This window comes from Gymnodraco acuticeps, unplaced genomic scaffold (assembly GCF_902827175.1).
Source record: "Gymnodraco acuticeps unplaced genomic scaffold, fGymAcu1.1, whole genome shotgun sequence".
Lineage (NCBI taxonomy): Eukaryota > Metazoa > Chordata > Actinopteri > Perciformes > Bathydraconidae > Gymnodraco > Gymnodraco acuticeps.
Genome location: NW_022990010.1, coordinates 1,168,241 through 1,190,190, shown reverse-complemented (window position 1 = coordinate 1,190,190; position 21,950 = coordinate 1,168,241). Strand labels below are relative to the sequence as shown.

General features: G+C 40.7%; 1 protein-coding gene across 1 annotated transcript; it reads left to right on the top strand.

Moving 5' to 3' along the window:
* The first annotated feature begins 555 nt into the window (after positions 1-555).
* LOC117544257 lies at positions 556-3,829 on the top strand. The gene is made up of 10 exons (XM_034213154.1): positions 556-677; positions 824-1,064; positions 1,215-1,492; positions 1,841-2,018; positions 2,186-2,262; positions 2,366-2,546; positions 2,691-2,933; positions 3,070-3,241; positions 3,336-3,484; positions 3,620-3,829. Exons 2-10 carry the CDS (start codon positions 1,040-1,042, stop codon positions 3,796-3,798), a joined length of 1,482 nt encoding a protein of 493 aa, XP_034069045.1. The 5' UTR covers positions 556-677; positions 824-1,039; the 3' UTR covers positions 3,799-3,829.
* Positions 3,830-21,950: the final 18,121 nt, after the last annotated feature.

Genomic DNA, 21,950 nt, shown 5'->3' with positions numbered 1-21,950 from the left:
TAAGTGCCGTTTTTTCCAGCGTTATATGTAAAAGCTTTTGTGATTGTAGTCTGTAAGAACGATCAGATCTGTAAGCTAAGCTACGCTACGCTAATGAGACATGCCGTTTTTTCCAGCGTTATATGTAAAAGCTTTTGTATGTTTACTTGTTTACGCACATGAATATAAATGGGGATGTGTTAGGATACAACACTGTGTGTATGTATGTGAGGGGACACACACACCATGAGTAAAACAGAACTAAAGCCCCGTTGGTCTGTTGTTGTTGACGAGGCCTTACCTAGCAACAGGCTAATTAGTGGCTAGCACTCATTACAGTCAGTCTACTGAGCTCAGCCCCTCTCCAACACATCATCTGTATTGAGTCAGAAACACAGCATGCACGTTACGGTTCAAAACTAACTCAGATTGGAAAAGGCTAAGCAAAGAGCTTTGCTAAATAGAGAGTTTTAGCCCCCATCTTTTGGGATTTCAGACGATATTTATCCAAATAGTATTTTCTCATCCTGAATACTAGATTGAGATGATTTTGTTTTCTTCTTTACAGGCCAGCAACTCACATGCTACCAGCAGATTACCTGTGATGACAGATTCTGCATGTCAGACTGACCCACCCAAGTACCGTACTGTTCGTACACAGCTATCCTCGAGGACTCTTGGTTCACATCGAAGTACAGGTTAGAAGCACGTTTTTCAAATGTTCTTTGGATACATCTTGACATTCTGATGATGTAGCCTTTAATTTGTGTGCTTCTAATTGTTGTAAAATATTTTTGTTTTATCTTCTGTTTTGTTTTTAATGTCAAATACAATTATGTTACAGCTGTCCAGGCTAAAATTCCCTGCAGAAGCGTTGGTGTCGAAACACTTCCGTTGGAAGTGCCAGTGCCCTTTTTAACATCCACCCCCTTAAAGAGACCACCAAAGAGGCCCCGTGTGGATCTTGAAGAGGAATACGAAGATCCATTTGAGGGAAGCTCTTCTTTGGTGTTTTCCGAAGGCCAGGATGCAACTTATGATCCAGCAGAATCCATAACAAATGCTACAGAAACAACAGCCATGTCGTAAGTTACTGAAATATCACTATGTGTGAGTTTGTCTATGTATTGTATTTTTTGCTGTATATAATTCAAACATTGATAATAGGGAAACACCAAAGATCTCTAAAGCAACAATCTGTGTGATGGATCTTAACTTCTATTTTTTTGTTTTAGTGGTCAAGAACAAAACCCCCCCCCAGACGATCAACACATACATCGTGTATGAGACCTGCCTCATGGAGCTTTTTGAATCATGTCCTGTGTGCAAGCGTGTGTGTGATGTACAAACCAGAAGGATCGGTACATTCATATCAGTGCAGCAGCTGTGCCCCCATTGTCAGTTTACAAGAAACTGGAATAGCCAGCCTGTTCTTGGGAGTACTCCAGTTGGAAACCTGCAGCTATCAGTTGCAACATATGTCAACGGAGCATCTTTCTACAAACTTTCAAAGGTAAATTAACTGCAGAAGATTGTTTTGCCAATGTTTGAAAATGCAAATGTTGTTGTTGAATAAGATAGGACAAGGTAACAATAACAAGAGTGAGAAAAGGTGGGAATAGGGCACTGTTAGGTAACGACCCATGCTAATATGTAAAGATCTTTTGGGAGGGTGGTGTGGAGAAAGAGAAGAGATGTGAAAGGGGCACTGTAGAGTAAGCACCCCTAATGACATGTTCAGCTCTTTCCCTGTTTAAAAAAATGGCAGCTCATTTGCACTTTCCAGGTTCTCCTCATTGACACATCTACAGGTGATCTTTGAGATTAAAATGTATTCTTGCGGTTTTCTTTCAACCATTAGGTCTTCAAAGCAATGAATATGCAGCTATGCAAATACAACACCTTCCGAAGGCATGCCAGGATGTTCATTGAGCCAGCGATTGTTTCTTACTGGCAAAAATCACAGGAAAGCATGCTACAGAAGCTCCATGCAGAGGAGAAAGTGATAGTTGGTGGTGATATGAGGACTGACTCCCCAGGTATGTATTTTTTATATAATTCACATTTTACATTTCAGAAAGGGGTTTCACTATGTGTGATTTGTTCAATTAATGGTTCCTGAAAAACATATGCTAAACACTACAAGCAAAAATACAAATTCACCATCCGCAGAGAAAAGTAATTACTGTAAAACATATTTTCACAGGCCACTCTGCAAAGTTCGGAAGCTACACTATGATGGACCTGAAGAACAACAAAGTCGTTGACCTCCAGTTGGTTCAGGTAAGTGGGGTGAAATGAAATATCAATGTTTTTTTCTTTAACACTGTTTGCACGTTATATTTAAAATGTGTGTATCAATGGTTATTTGTATGTGTCATAACAGAGCAATGAGGTTGGTGGAAGCTACCACATGGAGTTAGAGGGCCTGAAAAGGAGTCTGGAGTTGTTAAAGGAACGTGGTGTGACTCTGGACTGTATTGTCACGGACAGACATCTGCAAATTCAGAAATTCCTAAGGGAAAGCAGCATCACCCAATTCTTTGATGTGTGGCACATAGAAAAAGGTATTTTTCTTTATATTAATTTCCATGTAAATAAAATCATTATTTTATTTAGACACAAACCCGGCTTCCTACAATCACATTAGTATAATAATATTTTGAGTAAACTTGTATGTATATTAACTACATGTTAAATGTATTTATTAGGGATTTCTAAGCAACTGGAGAAGGCTGCAAAAAAGAAGGACTGCGAAAAACTTCGAGGGTGGGTGAAGAGTATAAGAAACCACATATACTGGACTGCAGCAACCTCCACCACCGGGCCTGAGAGAGTGGCCAAATGGACTTCCATCCTGAACCACGTGCAGGATATCCACTCTCATGATGACCCCCTGTTCCCCAAGTGTCTTCATCCACTGCGCATTGCGCAATACCAATGGATGGCTGCAGGTATGTTGTTCATAAACCATATTACATTACTCCTCTATAAATATTTGGAAGGGACAACTATTGAATACAGGATGTTGTCAGACACAATCTATAAAGCATGACAATTCAAATATGACTTTGATTTTCAAATTCTTAGGAACGCCGGCCTTTCACAAGCTGGAGACAATTCTCTCAACCAAGAGGATTTTGAAAGCTGTGGCCAAACTCAGCCCACACCACCAGACTTCATCTTTGGAGTCATTCCATGCCGTCATCCTGCGCTTTGCTCCAAAGAATGTTGTGTTTCCATTTCTTGGAATGTTGTGCAGGTAAAATAAACCATAGTTACTTACTAATTAGTGACAATTTGTACATCCTTTGCTATTATTTACATTTTTTTTGTACTCATGGCGGAAATGAAAGACTGTACCTGGCAGCCATGCACTACAATGAAAACGCTGAGCGTGCACAAGCCACTACATCCACTGGAAAGCCTCTGTATAAACTGCAGTTCCCAAAGGCCAGGAAGGGAGAATGCAGAGCAAAACCAGTAAAGACTGACCCCACATTCTGTAAGTGTTTAAAATATTTCTTATACAACTATTTACAAATATAAAATAAATAAATAAAAAATAACTTTCAGTTTTGTACATGCATATACTAATGTAAACCACATTTTTTGTTGTGCTTTTTTTAACATTGCACAGGCTACGTGGCCAACTTGATGGACCTCATCTTCGACCAAGTCTTTGTGGACCCTGCACCATTCACACAGGAGCTTCTGAAGATACCCATCCCAGAGGACCTGTGTTCCCAATATGAGCGACCTGACAGGGAGGAGGTCATCTCCGGGTATGCTACTCGGTTCAATTTGGCTGCTGTCTGAACCCAACATAGATATTTCGCGGATCAGGAAACTCTCTGTGAATCCTGAGGACAACGCAGGCCGGAATCACCACTCTGATCCTGCGTCAAGGAAGCCCCAGCACCAGCTCACAAAGCTTCTGTAGGCTAGATACCTGTGACGCCTGAAATCATTAAAAAATATATTTAGTGTCATTTATATATAATACAAGTACATTTAGTTTTTTTTTATGGGTTCAAAGAACCGTTCATTTTGACAATAAAGTTCAGAGTTGATATCAAATGTGTCGTGATTATTTATGTTTGGATGGGTAAAGAATATTCTGATTTCAAAAGCATAAGGTTGTGTGTGGACTTTTTTTGTCGTACACTTGGGTGTGTTATGCCATTGCTGTGTAATAATATATATATATATATATATATATATATATATATATATATATATATATATATAAAATAGTACATGTACAATGAAAGATTGCATAAAGCCATATACACCAGTATTTATTTCCATGAACAATATTAGCATTCGTTTTACAATTTCAGTCAAAACAAACAAACCACTCACTGCTCTATTTGCCTCAACTGTAGTCCACCATGTTCAGCTCTGTAAATATTAAATGCATTCTGCAGGGAGAACACATTCAGGCACACAGGCTCCAATCCAGGATGGTCCACCATACAGTTAACAGAGTCTTCAAGTTCCTGCATCCGTCTTGACACCTAGTGTGATAAAGATATATTGAATGACATGTTAAAAATGTATTCTCTAAACAGACAACTTAGTGAAGCTATCAAAAATGTTACCTGTGGTATCTCCATGCAGAACACATTCTCCGGTTCAGAAGGCATCGTGGCGCAATTTGCACATGTACACCTGTAGAAAGAAGTCAATAACTGAGCTTTTAAAAACACATGAAACTACACACATTGCTGACAACTGAGGTGTTGTTGGAGTTATACTTTTTATCACCCTAAGTTATTGAACTTTCCAACGGTTGTTGCACGATGTTGGAAGAAAAGGACTGTAAACTATTAATAAACGCAATGAGGCCATTGTATATATGCTGAAAATATGAATGTCTCCCTTTATAAATATGTATTGCTGTTTTTGCGTTACAAACTATAAGTTACAAACTGTACACATTGCATTCTTGCTAATTAGCCAACATATGAACGGAATAAGTAGCAAGCATCGTAACAGAGTAAAATAAATAGGGACAACAGCTTGTCAACTAACCATTCAGAAACGTCCTGCTGCAACCGAGATGTTTCCACCTCCACCAAAACCTCCGCTGCTTCAGGGTCAGTCTCTGGATCAAATTCATAATATGCTTGAACACATGCATTGCTCTGAGATGACATGTTTATTCCACACGTAATCACAGCAAGCATGGTAAAGTGACTCTCGCCGGCGCATGCCCCGCTCTTCTGCAGGGGGGCGTGGTCAGCTGCTGCTCAGAATTTTCAAAGACAGGCTTGGAATAGAGCGAAAATGAGCGAAACGAGGCATGGCTAAAAAATGATCCGTTTGGTATTTTGAAAAATAAAATGTATAAATATACCTTTATATAGGTATGGTCATACACTATATCATTTAAATATAGCATGATAGGTCTCCTTTAAATAGTTGTTTCGATGTGTTCCAGTCAGGCTTTCGTCCAAACCACAGTACTGAGACTGCTCTTGTAAAGGTCTTCAATGACATTCACTTAAACACAGACAGTGGCAGAACTTCAGTGTTAGTATTATTAGATCTCAGTGCTGCGTTTGACACTGTTGACCACAACATATTACTCGACCGACTAGAAAACTGGTTGGGACTTTCGGAAACAGTTCTAAATTGGTTTGAATCCTACTTAAAGGACAGAAAAAACTTTGTTTCTATAGGTACAGTAAATACACATCTGAGTTGACAAATATGACATGTGGGGTACCTCAAGGCTCAATCTTGGGGCCTCTTCTCTTTAACATCTACATGCTACCACTGGCTCAGATAATGAAAAACAACAAAATAAGTTACCATAGCTGCGGATGACACACAAATTTACATAACAATTTCACCAGGAGACTATGCTCCAATTCAAACACTGAGTAAGTGCATTGAACAAATCAATGACTGGATGTGTCAAAACTTTCTCCAATTAAACAAAGATAAAACTGAGGTAATGGTTTTTGGAGCCAAGGCAGAACGTATAAAAGTTAGCGCTGAGCTTCAGTCTGCCATGTTCAAAACAACAGATAAAGCCAGAAATCTAGGTTTTGTCATGGACTCTGACCTGAGTTTCAACAGTCACATTAAAACAGTTACTAAATCAGGCTACTATCACCTAAAGAATATATCTAGGATTAAAAGACTAATGTCACAGCAGGATTTGGAAAAACGTGTCCATGCTTTTATCTTCATTAGACTGGACTACTGCAATGGTGTCTTCACAGGTCTCACAAAAAAATATATTAGAAAGCTGCAGCTAATTCAGAACGCTGCTGCTCGAGTCCTCACTAACACTAAGAAAGTGGATCACATCACTCCTGTTCTGAAGTCTTTACACTGGCTTCCTGTGTGTCAAAGAATAGATTTCAAAATACTGCTGCTGGTTTATAAAGCTTTGAATGGTTTAGGCCCAAAATACATTTCTGACCTACTGCTAAATTATGAACCATCCAGATCTCTCAGGTCTTCAGGGACTGGTCAGCTTTCTGTCCCCAGAGTCAGAACTAAACATGGAAAAGCAGCGTTCAGTTATTATGCTCCAAATATCTGGAACAAACTCCCAGAAAACTGCAGATCCGCTGCAACTCTGACTACTTTTAAATCCAGACTAAAGACTTTTCTTTTTGCCGCTGCTTTTAATTGAACTATTTACATCTTAAACTGCACTGCAACTTTTATCCATGTATTTTTTCTTTTAATGTTTCTTTTATTATCTTTTTTTTTTAATGACTGATTTTAAATGCCATTTTCTTAATGTCTTTCGTTTTTTGGAAAGCACTTTGAATTGCCTTGTGTTGAAAGGTGCTATATAAATAAACTTGCCTTGCCTTGCCTTGCCTTGCCTAGCCTCGCCTCGCCTCGCCTCGCCTCGCCTCGCCTCGCCTCGCCTCGCCTCGCCTCGCCTCTCAGTTAGCAGCAGTGATGTTCAAATTGTCCGGTGCATCCAGTAACTCTGAAACATCTCTTAGCTTCTCATGTGGCAAATGTCTCTTTTTCCATTTTTCATCAACAATGCAGACTTGGGAGCCTGTATCCCACAATGCTTTAGTTTTACGGTCTTGGATGTAGCACTCAACTATACACCTTTTTCCTACCAACGCCACAAGACGAGAATGGCTGTCCTCTTTTCTGGTGTTGGATGTGCTTGCACTTGGTTGAGAGCACTGATTAACATGTGTGTGAGGGGGCTGCTTGCATTTTTTGTAATGTTTTGGCCAATGTTCAGTTTGACAGGTTTTAGAGCAGTAATTGTCTTCTTTACACGATGCACATTTTCTGAATTTCCGTTCGTTTTCAGGGACACCACAGTATGAGCAATGCTGTTGGGACATTACACTGTTGTTGGTTACTGCCTGTCCCATGGGGGTAACCCTGTTTCGTTTAAAGGGACCTCTCTGTCTGGTCCGTTTCCTCTCAGCCTGCAACCTGCGAGAAAATGTTCACTACTACCACACCTGTAGCAATGGGTGCAATACTCACTTCCATGTTGCTTGCAGTCAAAACATTTTCTTAAGCGTGCACGACTTGGCCCGGAGAAGTTGTGTTGTGGTGCGAACCCTCTTTGGTATTGAGCTCTCTCTCCTCTCTGCCCTGGTCCTGGGGGTGGCCAGCGGTTTTGCTGTGGATATTGGAACTGAGGAGGGGGGATGCATTCTTGTGGTATAGGTGAGGTGAAATACTGTGGCTGTGCTTGGTTAGGCTGTCACATTGATTCTCTGATTTGTGCAACTTCAGCGCCTATGTTTTTCAGTAATGCCATATCAGACCGCATTTCTTTCAGTTCACTCAGAACATCAGGCTGAAATCTGCTGTTTTGGTCTAGATTAGTATTTTTTTCCTTTTTCAATGCAGTTGCCTCGCTAGATTGAGCTGAGTGCACTGCGTTTGGCCGCTGCTGGGTAAGTAGTTTATTTTTATTTTGTCTCTCTGCTTCGTTGGCACAAGCAATGTTAACTTTTTCGAGGAGCAGCTCATCACTTGATGTTGTCTGTTGCAAATACGGCTGAAGATCACTTCTAATGTTGTCATTTTGCAGGTCTGTGAGAACAGTGTGGAGAAACATACTCTGTACGAGGACAGGATCATATCTTAGACCAGATTCTGCCTCCTGTGAAGCAAAGAATTTTCTGTCTTAAATCCAGAGCACGGATCAGGAAGTTTTGTGGAGTCTCCTTGTTACTTTGGACCTCTGAGGTCAGTTGTTTGTACAGTTCTGTTGCACCTTTTCCTTGGTAATGGGACCTGAGTATCCTCCTCAAGGTAGGTAAAGTCAGGTTGATTTTTCCCTCCAAATAGCGGCGTAGTTGTAGGCCTGGTGCTATTGCCCTTATCACTGCATCCAGTATTTCTATTTCGGGAAATCCCTTGCTCATGCCTTTCTCAATTTGATGTGCTAGACTAGAGAATGTAAGTTTGTCTTTTTGACCTGGCTCACCAATCTGGCTTGATATTTTGAATTCTCTGCTCCACTGTAATGAGACACGTGGTTGGGGGGTCTGTTGGACAGTCACATTGTCTTGTTTAATAGTATTATCTTCCCCACTCACTAACCTTTGGGCCCCACCGGTCTGGTCTGGTTTTGCCTGTAGTGAAAACGCTAAGGCTGACTGTAGTTTCTCTATCTCTTTAAGCAAACTTTCTCTTTCTGACGGCTGTATGACATGTTCCTGCACCACGTCTGTCTGTTTGTCACCTGAACTCTGCTCTTTTCCTCTGTTATCTTCTCTTAATAAAGCAGCCTGTTGTAACTCAACTATTTTATCTTTTAGAACAAGTAGCTCTGCCATACCCTGATCCTCAAGTTCACTTAGCTCTTCTAAGTGCATTGTAACATGTGAGATGAGAGACGAACGTTTTTTACCTGATACATACTCAAAAGTTGACCCGGCAATAGTTAGGAAATCACACACTTCAATCAAATCATCCCTTGTCAGTGTGTACAGTTTACCACCAACTTCTAGCTTCAAGTCTTCTAGCGCTGAGGAGTCCATTTCAATCTCTTTTCCTGTGGACATTGTCAGTGTAATGTAGAACCTTCGCTTTGCAGATGACACAGCGTAACTCTCCTGGCACACGTAGTTGACCTCAGATTGTATACAAGTCCCTCTCCGTAGCTATTGAACCACCACACGTCGTTGTCCACCCTAGTTGTAGTGAAGATTGGTTGAATGATGATCGGGGACATCTATCTGGAACAGCTGGCCCTCGTCACATTCGTCCCGGACGAGTCCCCAAATGTTACGCCCCTGATAAAAGGGAAGAATTTTGACAAGAGTCAAAGTTAGGTTTCATTCACCGGTACTTTACTTGAGTGAGTCAACAAATGCAACACCTTTCAATAGCACATACAACTTGGCTATTAACACTGTATTTCAATCATGAAACTTCTTAATTACCACAATATCATTGATAAGATAATATAATTGACAACATAGCAGAACCCTCACAGAATTATTTAACTAAAATATAAAGACAACATATTACATATAACTTTGTGCATACACAATACACAAGATGGCGGCAAATGTGCGCTACGCAGTGTTTGTTCATGTAACCATGTAGTAGACGTTACACATTCTCGGCTATCACACACATCAGCCCAAGCTGATAAAACGTAATAATAACACACTCAATATTTCACACAACTACTTTAAAACACTCCTTACACATGTTATGTTATAGTTTGGCCCAATTTGTTATGGTTTTGTACTATCTACATACCTGATAAAAGGGAAGAATTTTTACAAGAGTCAAAGTTAGGTTTCATTCTCCGGTACTTTACTCGAGTGAGGAAAGTACTGCGAAACCCCCCAGATATGTAGGCGGAGACAAGAGCAATCGATCTCCGTCTCCCAGATCAAGGCCATCTAGTCGATCACAGTTTAACAGATCACACGTCTCCAAAACAAACGCAAACAAGCGCAGACAGAATACCTTCTCATTAGGGGTGTAACGGTTCACAGAAGTCACGGTTCGGTTCATACCTCGGTTTGGGGGTCACGGTTCGGTACAAGGAAAAGCAAAAAAAAGTCCCAAATGCATAATTTTTTTTGCTGTTATTTATTTTTAATAGTAGTGCAAGTTTTGGTATGGAAATAAGGAACTCTAACATTTGGAATCATTAACTGTATTACACAGTTAAAAACAAACCACAAACAGTAACACACACACACTCAGATGGCCATATTATTTATATTGGCTGATGTCAAACAAAAAGGTTAAATAAGCTGTACAACTAAAAAGAATGTCTTGAACATATTAAAATAAATAATAAGAAAATAAAATCTGTATACCTTTAGGAGCAATGTCTAACATGTGTAATTAACTTGTGAGTGTGTGAGGCCATTATGCCTAAATAAAGGTACTCAAGCTTTACTCTATTTTCAAGTTGTTCTTCAAAAAGATGAGTTTGTCTACGTTGTCAGTAGTGAGGGCAGATCTGTTGGCGGTAACTGTCACCTGCCGTCGAGAAAACCCTCTCGCTGGGGACTGAGACTGACTCGGATGTGATTGAGCATGTTTGATGTGTTACCACTAGCATACCGCACCGCTGTCGAACAACGCCGATACACCGTCCTCGTCCGTTCCACCGTCCTCGTCCGATCCACAACCCGCACCCCATCATTGTTGTAGTCCACAGGGAACCCGAAATGTTCCCACACAGCTGATTTAAAAGAAGCAGGTGGTCTTCTAGCTGTGTGTTGTGTGAACTCGCCATAGCTAGGCTACTACATTTTCTTCTTATTGTGTTCGTTTTGTTGTGTTTTGTTCTTGTTCTTCATTTGTTATTTACGGGCGGCTGGCTTTCAGGCGCAATACCGCCCCCTGGATTATATATAGTGTAATACTGCCCTGAGTGACAGACTTTTTTCCCACTCGTAAAAAAAGGCGTATTCGCCGTGTGACTGCATGTGCCGAACCGTGACGTCTGAACCGTGACGGTACGGGACGAATACGGATACCGTTACACCCCTACTTCTCATCCTTTCCAAACATCCTACAATTAAACTACATTAACAAAGGTAACAGTTAAAATAATGTCAATGTTACAAAAACAAACTATTACACGAGCATTAATCTAATACAGCTCCGGCGATCCACTAGCACCCCCCCCCCCCCCCCCGCCCCCCCCCCATGTCATGAATCTGGTGAAAAGCCAGTCTTGTGGTGTCAGAGGCAAAGTTATTTCCACCACCCAACTGTAAGCAATGTTGGCCTAAACAATAACTAAATAGCATATGTTCAACTTTGTTTTCAACCTACACACACAAATATAAAGATATAGGAAGGATGAGGCAAAAAAAAAGTGTTTTTTTCATGATTTTTTCTTAAGTAAAGCTCTGTTGTTCCCCCGAAATCTGGGACAAACTGTTCTGTTTTCTGGACACTTGATGTGGTTACTGAACCTTACTCTAATGATGCTTATTTTTCAATCTCTTTTCTCTTCTCTCCCTAAAACTCAGTACTCTGATTCTGCATGCTGACAGCTGGGGTTTAATTGCCCTACACTGTGCATCTTCCTCGCCTTGCTACAAGGAAACAAGTGAAAAAATCGAGATATTTTGTGATTTGCTCCCAAAAACAGAGGGTGAGGTTTATGTGTAGGATAAACCTTTAAATAAAGCAACATGTGCTAGATCTAAAACATAGACTGATGTAAAAGCATCTGCTTTTCAGAAAGTACTTTTGCGGCATCTTAAGCTTAAACCATACATTAAATTATTTGGCCAATGAGCCAACCAAAAGCTTCAGAAATGATTCACTGTAACTGCTATAGCGTCAGAGTCACTGTAGGTTAGCCATATACACATTCAGGTAACCTGGCACCACATGTTCTGTGATACAACTCCAATCAAACAAGTACTTCAAACTGACTAACCTATGAAGTTGAATACAGGCCCACAGCGCACAGTAAGCAACATAACCACATCAGAAACTACACACAGTTCAGTAAACAGTAGCGTCAGAGAGAAAAGGGGGTATGTATTTCACTCGCCTTATTAGTAGAGGAAGGCCATCCATTAAATGTCCGACCAGCCTGCAGGTCCTCCACAACATTGGGCTAAAAAGATATTTAGCTAGCAAACTGCTGCTGAAGCTTTGTAGTATCAGCTATCTGCACCATGAAGACATAATATTTGTAATTAAAAGTCAGAATCCCTCCTTTTTCCTCTCCGTACAAAGCTTTAGTAGTCTGGGAGTTGGACTGCCACACCATTTAATTTGTAATTGCCATGCAGTGGTAATTTATACAATTGTTGTTTGTTTTTTTTAAACTCCAAATCTCCATTCTCCTTAAAGGTGGGGTAGGTAATTTTGGAGAAACCAGCTCGAGTGCGCTAGAATAAAAAAAAAATACACAGCCGGAACAAATCTGCCACTTCCTTACCGAGCCCCTCCTCCAACACACACGAACGTGCACATGACCAATGAGGTCACGAGATAAGTTTGTGAACAGATGGAAGGCTGAGGTAGGCCATCCAGTAGGGGTGGGCGATACCACAACATCTGGATTCGATCCGATACCAAGTATTTCAGGGCCAGTATCGCCGATATCGATACCGATACTTTTTAAATGAAAAGCGTCTACTTTCATATAGGGGAGAGCTGCATGACATGATTTTTTAGCTGAAAGCATCATAGAGTAAATCTGAATTCATTTTCATGAATAGAGACAGGACAGTTTTTATAGACAAATAAACGTTTTACTTTTGCAAATTTAAAGTGCAAACATGAAAAATAACAATACAAAGTGGCCAGAGTATCGAACTGTCTTCTTGCACACATCACAGTTCGCTAAGTTTTAATTACCAGTTGTGAAATTGCTCCAGCCATCATGCACGTGTGTGTGTGTTGCACTCGCGAGTGGCTGGCTGCTGCTGTCCTGCCCTGCTGGCTGCTGTGAGTCAGTTTGATAATCGGCGTTCAGGCAGGGAGCGCGCTGCGCGTGCGCGAGCCTCGAGGAGAGGAGAAGAAAAGAGCGCATATACTTGTGTTCGTCTGCAACAGAGCTATGATATAATATATGGCGCTGGTCTGCACATAGTTTTTTGAAGAAATTGACGAGTAGAGGAGACGGAAAAAAAAGTATAAAAGTATCGATCCTATTGGCTCTAGTATCGATATTTTGAAACGTAACGTAATATCGGAAGTATCGATGTTTTGGGATCGATCCGCCCACCCCTACCATCCAGTTATTTTAGCCGGGTCGGCTCAAATTATTGGTCGTGCTTTTTACAGTAGCCTACTACGGATTCCACAGATGACATTTTTGTATGGATTTTTTGTCAAAGCACTTAAGATATTCATTGCTATCGGGATGTTAAGAGCATTCCATGGAATATAACAAAAAGTGTATCTTGAGCCGGTTTCTCAAACTTACCTACCCCACCTTTAACTGCACTTGCTAAAGTTGTTACTTGCTAACCGCGTTGTTGTCAGTACGGCGTTGATGTGATTTGATTGGTCGGGAGCCAAGGGAATACAGAGGTCAGCTGGCTTCCCTTGGCATGACGCTGACCTATCACAGGGTGAAAGAGGGCAAGACAATGGCCTCATCTGACTGGTCAATTCCTCAAATGTTTTTTAAGGGAAGCCAATTTCTTCTGGGTTGCGTTCCAATAGTCCATTTAGCTTAGGAACCTTCCTAACCAAGTGAAATGACCCGGAAGTACGTCAGTGGCAGCCATGATAAGTGCCGTTCCAATTCTCTAAATGGAAGGAAAGGAGGTTTCAAACTTCCTTTGTGACCTTGCCTTCTTACAGTGCAGACGCTTTTCTGCTTAATCTTGCCTCTGCTTACTTTTTTATGCTCTTTTTCTATTTTTCTTTTCTGAAAACTTCGAGCAGCGGCTCCTGGACATTAACCTATCACTGGGACAGTTATTCTTCGTAAATAGACGGAGGGTTTCAGCCATATTTCAATATTTTTACAACAACCTCAGTCTTACAGTAGCGTGGCCTAGCAACAGCTAAAGCCTGGTACTGCATGCTATTTAGCTTAAGCTAGTTAGCAGCAAAATGCCTCCGTTCTCTACAGATGACTTCCACAAACTTCTACAGAAGATGGCCGTGTTGGAAATGAAAATGCAACGGTTGGAAGTTAACATGGAAGTGAATGGACTAGGTTGGAATGACACCACTTTACCAGTGTTGCAAAAGAATGGACAAAGGCATGCTAACTCAAAGCTAGTTAGCAGCTACAAGGATTCCAAGGAACAGGAGGGCTGTGTACCGGGTAATAAATCTACAAGTGGTAGTCCTCCCTCGAACTCTCTGGGTGCAAGGCCGAAGAGTAAATCATTTCCATGGGATTTGGGAGGACGAACAACAGGCAGAGCCCAGCGCTCTGAAATCTGTGATGTGACCGGCTGGCCTGCATTGTTATCACCCAAGAAGAGCGCCTCTTCAACCCCTGTTCCTACTAGGAAACAGCCGTGGACAGCTGCTAAAGGGAGAACTACAAAAAATCCTCCTAAACCACTGAGTGTGCCAATCCAGAACAGATACGCTCCGCTGACCGAGAACCGGAGATCTCTTTCTGATGACCTGGATAACCCGTCCTCTTCACATAGCAGGGTAAGGACCAATAGCTACTCCAAAAGTAAAAGGCTAGAGGGAAAGCTAACGACTGGGCCTGCAACTCTGATTGTGGGTGACTCTGCTGTAAGAGATGTAAAAAGTCTGTGTAGTAAGAACAACACCAAAGTACTCTGTTTTCCCAAGGATATGGTCTCTGACTTGGCTGAGAAGATCCTGCATATTGGGGCTGAATATCCGACTGTGAAGAATGTGGTACTGCACATTGGAACAAATGATGTTGTGAAACAACAGTCAGAAGTGCTGAAAAAAGACTTTAAATGTCTGTTGGAAACTGTCAGCTCTCTAAATGCAGAGGTGTTCATCAGTGGCCTTCTACCGCCAGTCAGAAGAGGAGTGGAGAGATTCAGCAGATTGTTTGCACTGAACACCTGGCTTTCAACTGTCTGTATTGACCATTCTGTCAATTTTATTGAGAACTTTAACTTTTTCTGGGACCGCAGACATCTTTTTAAGCCAAATGGAGTTTGTCTGAACAAATCAGGAGTGAAATTGTTTATCTCTAACGTATTCAACTGCCTACGTCATCAATCTGTTCCCTTTGCCAAGGACAAGCAACAAGAGGAATCAAAACAAGAGAAAGACACAACACATCGCTCAGAAAACCTTGAAAATCTATCACTGCACCCGCCTGAGGAATGTCTTGATTATGGGAGACAAATGGAGGAGTCTCCACCGCCCTTCACCCCCCCCTATCACCTCTGAGGATACTCTTCCTTCACCCCACAGCTCTCTCTACTCTCCGTTCACCCTTTCACCCTCGCCCACCCTCCTGGAGATCGCTGAACACACAAAGGAGATACAGAGAGTTGGCACCGATTCCTTCCTGGAGTTCAAAGACCAAACTAAGGCGATACACAGGGTTGGCAGCATGTCCTTTACCCCCGCTCCTCAACGACGCCCACCAAAATCACTGCAGAGACGCGCACCATCTCCCCCGTCTTCATGACCGTGCCTACGTCAACCACCTCCCCCCCTGGCAGCATGTCCTCTACCCCCGCACCATCTCACCCGTCTCCATCACCGTGCCTATGTCAACCACCTCCCCTCCTTTCAAGAAAGCATCTGCAGTCTCCGAAGCCTGATAAGGATGTGTGTGTACAAAACACAACAAACTTACTAATATGTGCTGGGTCCAGGCTCAAGGGCGTATGGCACTCTCAACTCTTTCCAGGACATGCCGGGGCCCTGCCTGCCAGTAGCTTTGCCGATATCTGTGTTGATAGGTAATAGATTAAGAGTGGTGAATCAGCTTAGAAACAGGAAGTGCTCAAACGTTCGTGTGAGTTTATCAAATTTAGCAGTGATTCCATATCAGCCACAGCTTGTTACAAAACATCTTACTGATAGTGTATCTAACAAACTTAAACTAGCTTTATTAAATGTCAGGTCTCTGGCAGGAAAAACATTTGTAATCAATGATTTTATCACTGAGCACAATCTTGATTTTATGTTTTTAATGGAAACTTGGATTGAACAAAATAACAGTGCAGCTGTTCTTATCGAATCAACCCCTCCCAACTTTAGTTTTATGAGTCAGGAAAGAATGCATAAGAGAGGAGGTGGAGTTGCTATTTTGTTCAATGATTCCATTCAATGCAGGAAGACATCTTATGGGAACTTTGCTTCTTTTGAATATGTGGACCTTCAGCTGAAATGCTACTCTCGAGCTCTGTTCTTAAATATCTATAGACCACCCAAATACTGTGCAAGCTTTTTTGATGACTTTACTGAACTGCTGTCTATAGTGTGTATTGACTTTAATCGTCTAGTCATTGTTGGTGATTTTAACATCCATGTTGACAACCCCCAGGACAGAGGGGCTAAAGAACTGTTTTGTGTTCTTGATAACTATGGACTGACTCAGCATGTGACGGAGCCCACGCACAATAAGGGGCACACTCTGGACTTAATTATCTCAAAGGGTCTGAATATCTCTAATGTTGTGGTGACTGATGTTGCACTCTCTGATCATTCCTGTGTGTTCTTTGAGAGCTCTATTTCTGTTCACAAAAATGTTCAAAAAGAGGTAACCACAAAGCGATATTTAACTGAAAATACTAGGGAAATGTTTACTCAGAATTTTTCTTCCACACTTGCCCCTGCTAACATCTCAGTAAATGAGCTAGTAGATCATTTTAATTCAAAAATTAAAAATGTTATAGATGCCATTGCTCCAACTAAGGTAAAGGAAGTGACTGGGAAGAAAATATCTCCATGGAGAAAGGCCATGACCGTGAGAGCAGAAAAAAGAGTGTCGAAAAGCTGAACGTAGATGGCGAAAAACAAATCTCCAGGTTCACTTTGAAATCTATAAAGAGAGACTTGGCCTTTATAATTTGGAATTGAAAAACGCACTTTCTTTCTTCTCTGACATCATTACCAAAAACAAAAACAATGCACGTGCCTTGTTTGCTACCGTCGAGAGACTAACTAACCCCCCAGTGTCGGTAGCCTCTGAATTTCTATCCACCAGGGCATGCAATGATTTTGCCTCCTTCTTCACTGACAAAATTCAGAAAATCAGACAAGCAGTCAGTGCCTCTGCATCAGGTACAGCAAATGTGTTGTCCCTATGTCCACCTAATATCAATTCAAACACCATGACACAATTCCATCAGATTAATGATAAAAACCTAGAGGACATTATTCAACTTCTGAAATCCTCCTCCTGCTGCCTTGATATTATTCCAACAGGATTTTTCAAAGATGTTTTTTCGTTGCATGGCCTCAGAGCTACTTCATATAGTAAACAAATCTCTTCACTCAGGTATTTTTCCACAGGCCCTGAAAACTGCAGTCATTAAACCGCTCTTAAAAAAGAATAATCTAGATGCTTCAGTAATGAACAATTACAGGCCCATATCAAACCTGCCATTTCTAGGTAAAATCATTGAAAAAGTTGTTTTTCAACAGTTGAGTAATTTCTTGCATTTAAATAGTTGTTTCGATGTGTTCCAGTCAGGCTTTCGTCCAGACCACAGCACTGAGACTGCTCTTGTAAAGGTCTTCAATGACATCCACTTAAACACAGACAGTGGCAGAACTTCAGTGTTAGTATTATTAGATCTCAGTGCTGCGTTTGACACTGTTGACCACAACATATTACTCGACCGACTAGAAAACTGGGTGGGACTTTCGGAAACAGTTCTAAATTGGTTTGAATCCTACTTAAAGGACAGAAACAACTTTGTTTCTATAGGTAAATACACATCTGAGTTGACAAATATGACATGTGGGGTACCTCAAGGCTCTATATTGGGGCCTCTTCTCTTTAACATCTACATGCTACCACTGGCTCAGATAATGAAAAACAACAAAATAAGTTACCATAGCTATGCGGATGACACACACATTTACATAACAATTTCACCAGGAGACTATGCTCCAATTCAAACACTGAGTAAGTGCATTGAACAAATCAATGACTGGATGTGTCAGAACTTTCTCCAATTAAACAAAGATAAAACTGAGGTAATGGTTTTTGGAGCCAAGGCAGAACGTATAAAAGTTAGCGCTGAGCTTCAGTCTACAATGTTCAAAACAACAGATAAAGCCAGAAATCTAGGTGTAGTCATGGACTCTGACCTGAGTTTCAACAGTCACATTAAAACAGTTACTAAATCAGCCTACTATCACCTAAAGAATATATCTAGGATTAAAAGACTAATGTCACAGCAGGATTTGGAAACACTTGTCCATGCTTTTATCTTCAGTCTTCACAGGTCTCACTAAAAAATCTATTAGAAAGCTGCAGCTGATTCAGAACACCGCTGCTCGAGTCCTCACTAACACTAAGAAAGTGGATCACATCACTCCTGTTCTGAAGTCTTTACACTGGCTTCCTGTGTGTCAAAGAATATATTTCAAAAATACTGCTGCTGGTTTATAAAAATTTGAATGGTTTAGGCCCAAAATACATTTCTGACCTCCTGCTAAATTATGAACCATCCAGATCTCTTAGGTCTTCAGGGACTGGTCAGCTTTCTGTCCCCAGAGTCAGAACTAAACATGGTAAAGCAGCGTTCAGTTATTATGCTCCAAATATCTGGAACAAACACCCTGAAAACTGCAGGTCCGCTGCAACTCTGACTACTTTTAAATCCAGACTAAAGACTTTTTATTTTTTGCCGCTGCTTTTAATTGAACTATTCACATCTTAAACTGCACTGTAACTTTTATCCATGTATATTTTCTTTTAATGTTTATTTTATTATCTTTTCTTTTTAATGACTGATTTTAAATGCCATTTTCTTAATGTCTTTCGTTTTTTGTAAAGCACTTTGAATTGCCTTGTGTTGAAAGGTGCTATATAAATAAACTTGCCTTGCCTTATAACTTCCTTTAGCTTAGGAACCACTGGACCTCCCTTACCGAAAGGAGAGGAGAAAATGCTGCCCCACAATGCCTTGCAGCCGCAGCATTTGCCGTCACACAACAGTCAACAAACGATTATGACGGAGAAATTATATCATGAAAGTTACGGTCCTTATTAAGCATTTTAAAACGTATGTGGTAACTTGCCAAAGGGCTTTGTTTTGAACATTCATCAGTATTATAATCAAAAAGAGAAATATGAACATTAGTTTTTACTGAAATGATCAAATAAAGTCAACATTTCACAGTCTATACTGAGCTGTGTGGGGTTTGTTTAACTTTTAAAAGATGTTTGAATGGTGATATACACAGTGATAGATATTAAGGACTAACGTTTATAATAAATACATTTGTATTTATTTTAAGATATTTTCATCAATCATACGTATTGGGATCATTTCTATTAATGTGGACCGGAGGGAGAGGGTGATGAGCATAAGTTTCACTTTTCTTTTTTATTTCAATTCCAACTTTGGTCATGAAGAATATGTTTCTCTGTTGTCCACATTCATAAAGCATAAAACAACAGCATCAGAGCACGGTGCAGAGTCTCTAGATGAGTTTGCAGTAGTCCGTCGTTCTTATTATACATCCATGTTGTAGTCCGCTGTATAGAAAACTGTAGTTTCCATAGTTTCCCCACAGCAGCAGACGCACATTTATGACGTCCGCTGGCGCATCATAAACACGTCGGATAGTGAAATTGCATTCGGATTCTCTAAAGCAGTGGTTCCCAAACTTTTTGTGCCCAAGGCACACCAAAGGACAAGTAAAAATCTCAAGGCACACCTATTGTGCAAAATAGCCCTTATAACACGTGTTATCACTCATATCATGTAAAATATCTGTAAATGTGCATAATTATTTACTAATGCCAAATAAAATGTGACAAAGACAACTATATTACTCATGAAATATTTATTAACGAAATATTTCAGAAATTAATTTGAAACTTTATCAAATTAGGCTTCATCAAAGCAGCAACACACTCATTTAAACCAGACAGGTCACAAAATTAAAAATGAGGCAAAGGAAACTCAGCATAAATTCAGCACAGAGAACTGTCAATGCAAGGAAGCTGCATTGTCCATGGTCCTGAACTACAAATTATAAATGTAACATTTCAGCAATCAGCATTAAAACATGTGCTATTATAAATATTTTTGTCGACTTACAAATTAGTGAGATACATGTGCCTGTCGGGGCGCGCACAATTTTTTAATCCTTGGTGGCACTGAGGAGAGGGCCACTCACAAGTCCTGTTCAACAGAGAGCCGTGACCTCCTGTTGTTCTTCATGTAAATCAGAGTAGAGAACGCCAACTCCAGAGATGGGGTCGTTACTAAAAAAATGTAATATATTACACTACTTCGTTACTATCTACATAAAGTAACTCGTTACTTTACTCGTTACTTTACTCGCCGAGCACGTACGAACTGCGCATGCGTGAGAGGCAATAACTTTCCTTACCAGCAGACGGCGGTAGTGTTTATTTGTCATTCAAAACAGGCAACAACCGGAAGACAGAGAAGAAGAACAGACTACGTGATATAAACAAACAACAAATAGCGTGTGCGGTAGCTTCACTTTAGCATGTGTTCTTTGCAGGTGTTTGTTGAGGTTTGACGTGGTGTTTACAGCAGTGGATAACAGCTTCTGGCCTGGACACAGTTTGCACCTCACCGTCACATTCCTGTCTATTCTTCGGACGGACTCAAAATAATGGGCATACCTCCAGCCCTCGAAAGTTATCGCTGACTCAGCCATGTTTATGCAGCACTGCACGTGGAGATGTGGACGCGCAAATCGCGCAGATTACGTACATATAAACCTACAAAGTACTGATATAGTAAATGAAAAAATAATAATTTTTGTGTAGTTGTATATTGCAATAATAACGTATGGTTGTCACAAAATCCCACGGCACACCCGGACTTGCCTCACGGCACACCGTTTGGGAACCACTGCTCTAAAGTACGGCAGTCTCTTCTCCTAAGTCCTTTTGAATTCTCCTATCCACTATCCCTTAACCCTGTGACGTTTCACTCAGAGGTCAAGGAATAGGAGATAGGGTTAGAATTTAGGAGCTGATTTTTGGATTATCGGAACGCAACCCTGGCCTCCTCTGGATCGTCGGCCCAGTGAATGCAATACCGTATTTCACCACGTATTCATAACATTTAGAGTGGCGCTGTTTCACTCATTTTAAAATACTCTGAGTTGAGAGATGGTAGCACAGACATCGGTCTGAAAAAACAGGGGAAGTCTGACTTTCCTTGGCCTCCGGGAGAAAACGCTACTGATAGATGGTTAACTTTTGCTTTTTAAGAGCACTTAATGACACATCTTTATCAACTGCATACTCACACTTTACATCATGTATGTTTTTAGACAGCAAGTAAATGTGTAGGCATATACAGTTTAAGTTTTGGGGCAGTATGGGACCATCAATACTTGAAGCTTGAAACATTTGTACCTAAAGCACTATGTCAACAGGTACAAGGAGTACACATACTGTATAGCTGTTGTTTTGTAATGCAAAATATAATGTTCTCTCTTTTAGCCTAACTCTAATGCTTTCAGCATTTTAGATTATGTAATATTCCAGTTTGTGGTAGGATAACAATCTCCATCACGAGGCAAATGTATTGTGTTAATGAAAGCAGCACAGGGACAAATCATTGCAAAGTGAGATTAAATAAATACCTAGCCTCCTCTGTTGCCTGGATGATGAAAAATCAACAAAAAAAATTGAGGTGTGACATCCATGTTTCAGTATGGTATACACAGCTTTATTTATAGATACTGTGCAGCTGAGATTCTACACAGCATGCTTTGGTCCCACAAGATACAATTGTTTTACTCTAATCCTCTACCCTTCTGAAATACACAAATTATTCTTGTACATCCATCATGCCTCCTAAATAGGCAGTAAAACAACCTGCTGACCTTGGTCAGCAGGCCATCATTTCATGTTATTTTGT